General features: G+C 35.6%; 1 protein-coding gene across 1 annotated transcript in view; it reads right to left on the bottom strand.

The window, feature by feature from the left end:
- YLPM1 (YLP motif containing 1) overlaps window positions 1–12,040 on the bottom strand; it is a 67,021-nt gene that overhangs the window by 3,609 nt on the left and 51,372 nt on the right. The window contains exons 18-20 of the mRNA XM_007459738.1: window positions 10,389–10,469; window positions 7,164–7,215; window positions 1,999–2,129 (exon numbers count right to left, since the gene is read on the bottom strand). Of these exons, the coding sequence (XP_007459800.1) occupies window positions 1,999–2,129; window positions 7,164–7,215; window positions 10,389–10,469 (264 nt within the window). The remainder of the gene's footprint in view (window positions 1–1,998; window positions 2,130–7,163; window positions 7,216–10,388; window positions 10,470–12,040) is intronic.

Below are 12,040 nucleotides of genomic sequence, written 5' to 3'. Positions count from 1 at the left end.
ACCGCTCATGCTCTTTGTCCACCCAGCTTACAGAGTAAATTACATGGGATCACATACTCCTGATTGAAGAGAGTAATACTTACCTGACTAAAAATGAACTAGAGAAAAATATTTCTCATTTGGAATTATTCACTGTTACACCAAATTATTATGCCCAAGGAAGAGCTATTTCTACTTTTCTGTTGCCCCAACCTTAAAACTGGAATAAGAGGTATCAAGACAAGTAGTCCCTGCGTGGAGCTGGGCACATACGGAAGGCCACTAACCAGGTCTCAAGACACAGACAAGGGCAGGTCTAGGGACTGTCTGCAATATTTGAAAGAGCTTTGAAACCTGGAGTCCTTTGTAATGGTATCCACTGTAATGAAGTTTTACTGGCATTTTTATTCTCTTAATAAATATCCTTTTAATATTGAATTACTAAGGGAATTCATAAAAAAGAAATGATGTGTAATGACAAAGAAATTATTATTAACTTCATTCTTACTTAGAGAAATGAAAAATGAGATACCATTTTTTTTTCACCTATTAGATTATCAAAAGTTAAAAAGTTCAATCACAGCACTGCTGGTGCAAGTGTGGAAAAACAGGCATTTCCTTACATGTGGGTGTATAAATAGGCGCAACCTTTCTGGAAAACAATCTCACAATATCTGTCAGAATGATAAACCATATTCTATGAGCTTGCAGCTTTAAGACTAAAAATATTCCCTAGAGATATACTGTCAAAAAGATGCCAAGATGTATGCATATGACTTTCACCAGAGTATTATATTAGCAATAAAATGAAAACAGCATAAGCATCCACTGATAAGGGACTGGATAAATAACTGATTATTCAGCCAAACAAGGGCACACTAGGCAGGCATTTAAAAAGAACGGTAGGGAATTCCCTGGCAGTCCAGTAGTTAGGACTCTGTGCTTTCACTGCTGAGGACCGGGGTTCAATTCCTGGTCAGGAAACTCAGATCTTGTAAGCTGCGTGGCACAGCCAAAAAAATAATAATAAAAAGAACTGTAGGTTTGTATATACTTAAATAGAAAGATCAAGACAGACTAGCTGGAAAAGGTTTATGCAAATCGTATGTAATATGATCCCTCTTACTTTATTTTGTTTTAAAGGATATATACAATTATCCCTTTTATTGAATTTGACATCTACGTGAAAGACTTATCCGACATCCTGGCTTCATTACTCTGCTCCCTATCATAGCAAAGCTTCTTCAAAAAGTTATCTACATTTGCTGCTCTGCACTTCCTCATTTCCTATTCTTCTACCATCTGCTCCAAACTGGCTTCTGTCCTTCAACTCTCTAAGAAAGCTTGACTTTTTTTGATCAAACATCAACAATCTCCATGTTGCCAAATCCAATGGCTATTTCTCTTTTCTCAATTTACTTGTCTTCCCTGTATCATTTAACAATGGAGTATTCTTTACTTCTTAAAACATTTACCTCTATCTGAACTTCTAAATTTTGGAGACCTGAGTCCTATTACCACTTCTAACTTAACTGGTACCTCCCTGAACTTCTGATTTTTCACTCCCAAGCTTACATCTCCCCTACTTTTCACTAACTCAGTAAATGGCATCACATACATGGAATGCTTATGGCCAGAACCCTGAAGAGTCACCTTTGATTTCATCCATCCTGGACCCTCTACATCTAATCCATTAAGAAGTCCCATAGATTCTCTTTAATACTCTACTTTGCACCTGGCTCTTTTGCCCCATGACAAAATGGCACAAGCAGCCATTCCAAACTCCTTTAAGGTTGACAACATGCTAGCCATGTGAGGTTCTGTTCTCCATTTTTTAAGTTACTTGTACATTTTGATCTGATCATTTGTAAGGACTCTTTTTTTAATGTGTAATATGATACAGTATAAACCAAACCACTCTAAAAAAAACAGCATTCATATGATTATCTGACTATACTTTCTAAAACCAGATGGCTAAACGGGCCCTTTATCTGTTGGTAGTTATTGACAGTCTCTTACCCTCTTCTTCCCAGGCTCAGAAGCACGAGTGTCATAATCATCAGGGAGCTGAAGATAATCCTCCATTCTGCTGGCAATAGCCTCCCAGTCACGTTTCCTTTTAGTACCAGTTCTCAAGCCATCCAACTTGTCTGAGGGACAAACACAGAGCCGCAGCATTAAGGAAGAGTGTGAGCTGGCACACGACACAAAAACAAGGGAAAAGAAGGCTGGAACACTGTCAGAGGGCACATCCGCATTTTTGAGAGCAGCATCACTTGTAGATCCAAACTATCTTCTTGGCTGAGATAATATCAAGTTCTGTGCAATTTCCATTGTTTATCTGGTGTTCATACTGGCAGCCTTTATATTACTATGTTGGTTTAAGTAACAAATATGGGCAGAACAAGAGAAGGCATATGTTTCCTGGCCTCCTTATCCTCACCCCACCTAAAATCACAACACTTCAGCTCTCATGTTCTGATGAAAATGCAACATTGGGTTTTTCTAAAAGCAATTTCTTCCATTCTTTTTTTTCTTTAGCGCAATATTAACACCACCCATTAGATGTGCAGTCATGTGTGTATCGTATTATATGAAAAGCAGGTAGTACAAGAACTTAATGAGCCAAGCTAACGTTCAGAAAGGTTTTAGATTAACAGTTTCTTGGGATTTTGACCACTGTGAGACGATTCGTCATGAGAATGTTTATGAGTAAGTTGATTATACAAATCACCACTTTCTTTGGTTATACTGTGAAGTGCTGTTGACCATCCTGAGGCTAAGGGCTAGTCAGCCAAAGTGGCTGGATCTGAATTTTCTTTCTGAATCCTCAATCTGAGAGGCTTTCCAAAAGCCCCAAACTGTAATCAATTAAATGAACTGGGATTGCTGATTCAGAAATTATTAGATATGAGTTTAGGTGTCTTCAAGAACACACGATGAAAATGTGTGGGTTTTTTTATTGGTTGTTAATTCTGATTTTGAATTCTACATGTGAAATATTATGAGTTATACATATATATATATGCACTACATTGAAGCACTAAATTTTTGGATCATCTGTAGTTATAAACACACTATTATTAAGTAGGTCAATAAAGGAAAACCTAAACACTTCAGAAACACACAATAACCACACTTCATTTAAGTCCATAAAGGGTGCAGAGTGTATATATAATAGAAACCTTTTAGGCATCAAGGTGGAGAGAACTTGACATGAAAAGAAAAGTACAATGGAAGCAGGAGGGAAGGTGAGTTTATGCTTCAAATATACAAGTTATACACACAACTAACTGTGCATACCATACAGGCCTCAAAAACCAGTAAGATTCGCATACTTGGCAAAGTTTTTATTTCCTAAGTTCCTCCCCCATAAAAGCAATATTATTGAAATATCAGCAAGGCAGACTACAACACTTTACAAAACCCAAGAAATTTTTATCATATCACTTCGGAAAATTTTTAACACGGGTTGAGTTCAACAGAAACAGTCTAATCTCCTCTGTAAATCACATGCTGTACCAAATGGCTCTAACCTACATGTATATGACAGGCCATATTATACAAGATCTTAAAGAAGTGACACCTTGATTGCACAGGGACATAGAATATGGTATTAGAAAACCAACAAAGTCCCACAAACAGTAAAACTGTTCTCAGTTCAACAGTGTACAGTATTAGCAGAAGAGTAAGCAGCTCCAATACACTTATTGAATAAACCTCAAAGGATTTCCAAACTTAATAAGATCAACTTCCACATTAACATACGTCAAAGGAAAATTTCATATTTCAATTCTAAGAATAGAACATGGCCAGGCAGCAATACAGAAGGGCAGTGAGAAAGCTGCAAGAACTTTTCCTCATACACTGGGTGTATGACAGGAGTTACACACCAGGAGTCCCATATTTGCAACATGGAAGTTCAGAAGAGCATGTATTTCTAGTCTGAACACCCTTGTTTGTAATGTTTAATCTGAAATTTTATTGTGCACAACATGTTTAAAGTTTCCTTCTTGGGGCTGAAGAAAGGTTCATACCTCTTCCACATGGCATCCTGGAAACCCAAACACACAGATGTATGGCATAAGGTGAAGGAAGAGGAATCTGGGGTATTTGTTAGTTACAGAAGACGACTGGTGTCCAACACACTCATACTAATGATTTTCAGAGGTTTGAATTTCAAAAGGTGAAGTTTTAAGATGAAGATGAAAGTATAAATATCCAACCTGGCAGGTCACAGAATTTTACCACATCTTCAAAACAGTATATATTATTATTACAGCACAACAGAAAAAAATTTTTTAGATATATCTATATACTTTCTAAACATAAATGATATTTCTGAAAATTTGATCACAGTGAACACACAAGGGTTACGTGCCTATACAAATAATAATTGCATTCCAACTGTGAAGAGATGAAACTGACATGTAGAAGGCCAGTACACAATAACTCATAAGCAGAGACAAATGACACTGAGATGAGAAAAGCAAAAGTACTCGATATGAAGAAGCCTAAATTAGGATGACAACAGTCTCAAATATTCTTTTGGTTTTTCAGTTTGAGAAACCAAAATCATGTCAGTGGAATTTAAGTAGCTTGAATGCTGAATCCCAGCATTTGATGTGGCATGTAACACCCACCCTTGCATTAGGGTGCCTGTGTCCCAGCTGGAAAGGAGCCATTCAGGTGCTACTGAAGGTGGGCCACAGGCAGTCTTCAACAACTCCATGACACCCATGCCAGATGCAGCTCAGGCCAGTTCTGAATTTTTCTAAAATTATACCACTTCCAATTTAACACTCACACATAGGCTGAACTGTATACTGTACTTAATGAACACAGATCAAGACTCTACAATGAGATTTAACAGCTCTTTGAAAGATTATAGGTAAGTATTTTCTCACTGGCAGACTCATTTGTAAATCAAAATTCCTCAGTTACAGATTCAGCTTGTCTAGCTCAATGTATGACACTGCTAAAGCTTCGTATGTTTCCACCCAGCATAATCATGTTACCAAGAGTAATTTAAGAAATGTTGGTAAAATACTCAGAAAAATAAATTGTACCTGCTAATCAAATCTATTGAATTTGCTATGATAAGGAAGGCAACATAAACAGGCTAATTCTCAAATGAAGAGCCTCATGTTTCAGGCTCTTCTTTTTCTCAATTGGCTCCATGGGCCAATCTCAAAGAAGCAAGCACTTTCAGGAATGCTCACACTCCATCCGCCTTTCTCTACAGATGATATGGCTCTCAAGATAACACAGTGGTGCAAGAGGCAAGTCATTATACGAAACGTCACTGTCACAAACAAAAACCCAACTGCAAACATGTAAGAATTTATTTCCTAGATTCATTACTAGATCTTCAGTGCCTTTAATTGAACTGGTTTATTTAACAGTTCTATTTCTGGATCACCGTCTAACATTCTGCCTTTAAAATGGACTGAATTTACATAAAATGTATTTTCTGAGAAGCAAATAGTAGATAGGCCAGAATTTTTTCCAGAAATTGATACCAAGATTAATGTCATATTATCTTGAATAATCATAACTAAATTCCATTTTCCTTTCTCTTTAGAAATTAGAAAGGAAAATAGAAAGTGGACTAGCTCAAGTTAAAAAAAGCATTATCCTAGATAATATATTACATAAGGCCTCTAAAGATTATATGCTTAGCTAAAATATTTGACAATCCCCATGTCTCTTTAATTACCATTTCTCTTTGCCTCAAAAGATGATCACTACTTAGAGAACCAGAAAATAGGGAAATGATTTTATAGTCTTATAGGTTATTCTATAAGTACAGAACTCCAGATTTAATCTAATCTTAAAATAAACATATCTAAAGCATTATTATTAAAAAAGTAATTTGTGATTGTTATTTTCCTACATATTTAATTGCATTTAAACGCTTATGAATACTTTAAAAGTTTAGGGAAGGAGATGGTTTATTATTAAGATTTCCCACAGAGGGAGGACAAATGCAAGAATATGTCAGTAACCACATATCATTTTCACATGCCATACACTGGAAAAAAATCCTAGACTTTGCAACAAAGCACCTATCGCAACAATATGGTAATACTACAGTTTACGGAATTATCTTTTCACATAGGACCTGGTCGTCATGAATGGCTCACACGATCAGCTGGGCAAAATAAAAAGCACAGCCTATGCAATTGTGTGTAAAGTGCATCCCTCTGATGTCAGAAACACAGATAATATGCCCCAAACAGTGAAGTAGCTAAATGACTCAAATTTGTTCTATGAATTTAAGATATATTTCTATGGTTACTTCAGCTTTGGAGTTCCAGCATAATTCCAGGAGGAGAAATGCAGAGACCAACAGTCATACTTCATATATTAGTAAGGTCCATCTTTTCAAAAAATCTTATACCATTATCTTAAATTATTTACTAATACATCTTAACATGTTAAATGGTTCTCTTTAGGTGAGGTAAAAAAAAAAAAATTGTTCTGCAATATTACCGTGAAATACTGGGGGAAAATCCACTGGATATGTATGATTTTCTGCTTGACAAAGAACCCCCATGTTAAGCAACTCCAATTTTTGATTTAGACAATAATTTTCACCAGTCTACCTTGTAATCTGGCACTAAAGACAAGCTGGAGGAAAATTTAAAAGGAATCTTACAAAGCAGCCTCCTCAAAGACCTGAATTATATATCTACCTCCCCAACTCAGAAACTCTAATTTATTATACAAGGAAAATAACTGCCTTTTAATTAATTTTTAAACTTCAATATTTATTATTATTACTACCACTATTACCCAAAGTATTCATAATCAGGTTCAACTTTGGACTGCAGTTAAATATTTTTTTTTAAAAGTAGAAACCTCACCTACACCAACATTTCTGATTAATATAAATGAATGGATTTTATAAGTGACAGTGTTTTATTACTAAATTTATCACATATTTCCATTTACTCTAAAAACCTTAAGTGGTACCGAAGGTAGTTCTTTTAAAATACTCTTCTTTCACTCTGTCACAAGACATAAATGAAAGCCAACAAAATAGACTGAGGATGTAAGGTAGGCCAAAAAATCTTCATTTAAGCAGAAATTTGGGGAAATTTGTTCTTCTTATAGCAGAAAGATCTATGACCATTACCATCAGGTATCACATATAAAAACAGGAAAAAGGAAATACCCACCTAGCTTTGCCTCAGATGTGTCCATCTCCCATTTGCTTTTCGGAATGTAACCCTAAATCGTACACAGAGAGAAGCTCGAAGGGTTAGAAAGAGACACATACATGCACATCACTTTTGAATTGGAAAAGCATTAAAATTGGGAATGGATTCAGTTTCCACTCACTATTTATAAATATATCCTGAGGGAAAACACAGTCTCATTATCTTTGAAGAAACTGAATTACCAAATTCACCAAACTTCACTGCCCAGATTTCAGAATAGTCACTTTAGAGTGGTATCATGAAGGCGCTTGGCGGAAACTACAGTTCAGGACACACAACTGTAGTCTGAACAACAGCTATATAGCCAATACGGTAAGAATGTATGGTAGTTACTGTGCTCAATTAATATCATTCAGAGTAGCAGAGAATTTATAATACTAGCTAGGTTATTTTCTAAATACAACTGCTATTATCAAGTGATAGTAGCCATGAGGTCCAAAGAGTGTTCTTCAAGACAGTTACTTTATATTCCAGTGTACTTTTAGATACTCAAAAGAAGTGAGAAAACTTGGTATCACTGAACACAATTATGAAGTTCAACTTCATTTTAAAATGACTCAATCCATTTACCAGTTAGATCTTACAAAGACTAATTTTACTGAATCAATTTCAGAGCATTACTTTTTCATCAGTTGGAAACTAGATTATTATTTCTGATGTCTTTTTAAAAATTACATCTTTCTATTATATGAAAACCCAGAAATCTCCACAGGCAATTTATATCTTATTTAATAAAATAACTGGGTGGTTTATTTCAAACGAAGTCCTACATAAGATTTTCAAATTTCACAATGTACCTATTTAGCTATGTAGTAAGCCTTTCAGTTTATTCACCTAGCAAGTGTATGCTTTTTCCACATAATTCACTGATTCCCCCTTTCCTTCATTTGGACTCCGTTCTCTATTAGGTCTTAACATACAGAACTTTAATATTAGGACTTATCATATAGGACAGATTCATCAAAGGTGTCAGCATCTTCTTTTAAGAATCCATATATCTTTCTACTATTGGGAATGTTCAAGTTCATAGAACAGACTGACACACAGGTAAAGTTGGAAAGTATGTTGAACATTTCATGACAATAGCTTCTGTGTAAGAGTGTACTAGAGCATCATCATTCTTCCAGGAAATCTACAGGTTTCATACATTTCTAGTCTTTAAGCCAGACTAATAATTCAATTTCAACTAATTAGGTAGTATTTCAGATTATAAATTATACCATCCTTTCCAAATACATGTTTAGAACAAACCAAGACAAAGGCTGAAATGATGGTGCTAAAAGTTTAGTACTGATGGAATTTGTACAGCTGTATCTCAAAAACTCATCTGGAAACCTTAAACATCACTAGAATAATATATTTATAAATTCTGAGTCAGATCTATGAGGTTCACTGAAGCACTAAAGAAGACAAAATATCATACCAATGATCCCCCCAAAGGAGTCTCTTAACCAAGAAAAGTTTGGATTTCACCCAGCTATAGTAATCAGTACAGAGTAGAAAATGTAAAGTTCAGTGAAAATTCCATTAAAATGTTCTGAATGACACAAGACTTGCTCTTAACCCTTTCCAAGGGTCAATTCTCCAAGAATCTTTTACTCTTGGAATAGAACCCAATAGTAGAAGATCTCGATTCTGCATTTTGAAAAAAGGTTAAGAGAAGGTTTATAACATAAAGATAAGCAAAATGAGTACATTAATTTCCCCCTGCTGGAACCACCTTTTTCTTCCTTAAAACTTAAAATCGTTTTCTCACTGTTTGAAATATTAGGCTACTTGGAAATAAAAGAGATAGTTCAGCGGGGTAGAGTTCTAAGGCTTCACTGCCATGTTTCTGATGAAAAAATATAGTATTACAGTGTGTTTCACTTTTCAAAATAATAGTACATTCAATTAAAAGTTCCAAGTTTTGACCTACACCTAAGCAAGTCAGATGTTATGAACCATATGCTGAACTGAAATCTCCACAAAACGAAGACAGAGCTTCAGAAAGCTAACATTAGAGACTTCTCACATGATCGATTGCTAGTACACACGCTGCAAGTAGCTAAACTGGTCATTAGCCATATTCCAGGACAGCGTGGACCTTTAAGTGAATTTCCTGCCTACATCTTAGATCATGTATGTCAAAATACAACCTAATTAATAAAAATACTTTGTTTAAAGAAAAAAAAAACATAGGAGACTCAAATGCCATTAACTTTAAAGCTTATTTTTTAATCCACATATGAAATCTAGGAATGTAGAGATTGACACCATCTCTATGCAAACACACAGTTTCTATTCAGAGTCCTCTATAACACACATGGGTTGATGGGACCACTCCTTAGAGAGAATGTATTCTCTAGGGGTTAGGAATCAGGGTTCTCGCTTTGCACATTTTCAGAAGAATATGAAAAGCAGCTTTAGCAAGGGCTGAAGTATTAAATAAAACAAATAATATTTTGAATTTAAAAAGCAACACTATTCCAAGGCACTGCTAATCTCTGTACCCCATTAGCAAACACTGAAAATAACGTAAGTCTATAGGTCGCATATTCTTGAATGACAGGGTAAGGCAGACATCACTACAGAGGTGTGATCAAAAGCATTTACAGTAGGTACACGGGATCTTTGAATTCGCACTACGTAAGCCTTTAATCAGCCTAAGCAAAATGCATTGCCTACACAGTCAAATCATTTTCCCCATCACTTAATAGGATAAAATGCGGAAGAACAAATCCAGCAGTCAGTGGCAACCCTCTGCCTCCTCATTCAATAAGTTCTTCTGCCTCAGTTTATAGAAAATCAATTTTGAGCTCTTATAGCGAAGAAGAGACAATTATGCATACATTGGGTAGGCTGTACCACGTATCTGCTGGAATGTAAGAATACCCTTTCAAATGTAATCGATTTTCTTAAAAAGTGTATTCCCCTAGAGCCACCCACAAATAGATGAGTGAGTACAAGGGTAAGTTTCTTAGCATTCTAAAAATTTTCTTGTAACAACACAGTAAAGGGTTCTTTTCCTTTGGTCAGGGGAAAAACAAAAAGTATCCAAAAGTCTCCTTGAAGATGATTATGGAAACTTTTACCATTAAGGTGCAATATCAACAATAGTCATCTGATCACAGAGCTGAATTTAAACCCTTAAGAATTTTAATAAAGAGACACTTTGTTCAAAGTGGTTGTTCTGTCTCCTACCAGTTCGCTTTCCTCTTCCTCTGCATCTTTCTTTTCATCCTTCTGTTCTTCAATATTTGCATCAAAATCTTCCATCTCCACCTACAATACCGCAATAATCACACACAAAAAGACTGAGTTAACATTTAGGGAAATGTTGAATCCTTCACTGAGATATGAAATGAGCAGTTGCCCAGAGCAAGACACACAGACTTGCTATTACATGCTAAGTAATTTCTAACACCCTAAACTTTGAAACAGAACTGACAGGATGATACTCCTGTTTTTCATTTTCCTGGGATATCCATCTTTGTAATTCTCTATGAACTTGAGTATAATGATCTAAATTGATGGTTATCTGTTTTGAATGACAATGGATTACTAGGATTTCTTTTTAAAACCTTTAGCAAGTATTTTTTCAATCAAGCAAAACAGGTATGATTCAAATTTCAAAATGTAAGAAAGGGTATAGTGAAAAGTCAGATGATAATTGCTTGGCCCAGAATAGTAGCAATACAAATAGAGAGTAGATAAATTAGAGAAGTATTTATAAGGTAAAACTGACAAAACTTGTAGACTGAGTACATGGTGGAGGGATAGAATCAAACACTGGTACAAGGGGAAAGTAAAGAGTCAAAGATAATGGAGAGTAGAGAGTCAGGGTTTCAGCAACCAAGTGGACTGATGGATCGAATTACTAAAATAGAGAATGTGAGAAGAGGAACAGGTTTGGATGAATTACATATTGAGTAGGTTGAGTCTAAGGTGTACTAAGATAATACATATTTTTTGGTAGAGAATTTGGAAAAAAATGGTGGAATTATAAAAATCACCCATAATCCCTCCACACAGATATAATTACTGTTAAGATATTGATGAAATTCATTCCAGCCTTTACAATTTAATATTAAGGGCATAGAAGTGGCAATTCAAGGTACCAAAAAGCCTGATTATCGATACAGAATGTGCAGATTGAAAATAGAGCCTAGGATAGAGCCCTAAAGAACTCCAGCATTTAAGGACTGGGTAGCAAGAAAGCCAGCAAAGGAGACTGAAAAGGGATGGCCAGAGATGCAAGAGGAAAACCAGGAGAAGGTAGACTCAGGTAGAAGCCAGGAGAAAAATGGTTTCAAGAAGGTGGACATGGTCAACCATGTCATACGTGGCTGCAAAATTAAGCAAGAGAAGTGAGAATTGTCCATTGCCATGGAAATCTTTGGTGAGAGAGTCTCTAGAGAATGGCTGGGGCAGAAGCCAGAGGAAATGGGATGAGGAGTGGCATGGGAGGTAAAAACACATAAAAATACAGTGACAACATTGAGTACAGATAACTCTCATTCACAGGAAGAGGTCAAATGAAACAGAAGTATATAACTGATTAAAAGAGAAAAATCTCTCCTTTTCCATAATAAAGATTTATTTACTTCAAACTAGTAATTGATTTAGACAAGAATTCACAATCTGTGAAAATCTGTCAGGGAACAGGATATTAACAGTTTCAAAGTATCTCCCTACAGATTACTTATTAGGAAGAGAAAAATGCAGAAAAATTTGATGGATATCACCTGAACCAACTGATCAACACTTAAATCACCAATAATGAAATAAGATGACATCATATGACCCCTGATATGATGCAGTGAGAACACAATGTCACTTATGTAGCATTCCTG

This window comes from Lipotes vexillifer, unplaced genomic scaffold, assembly GCF_000442215.2.
Source record: "Lipotes vexillifer unplaced genomic scaffold, Lipotes_vexillifer_v1.1 scaffold39, whole genome shotgun sequence".
Classification (NCBI taxonomy): Eukaryota; Metazoa; Chordata; class Mammalia; order Artiodactyla; family Lipotidae; genus Lipotes; species Lipotes vexillifer.
The sequence above is the reverse complement of the archived record's forward strand: the minus strand, read 5'-3'. Positions and strand labels throughout refer to the sequence as shown.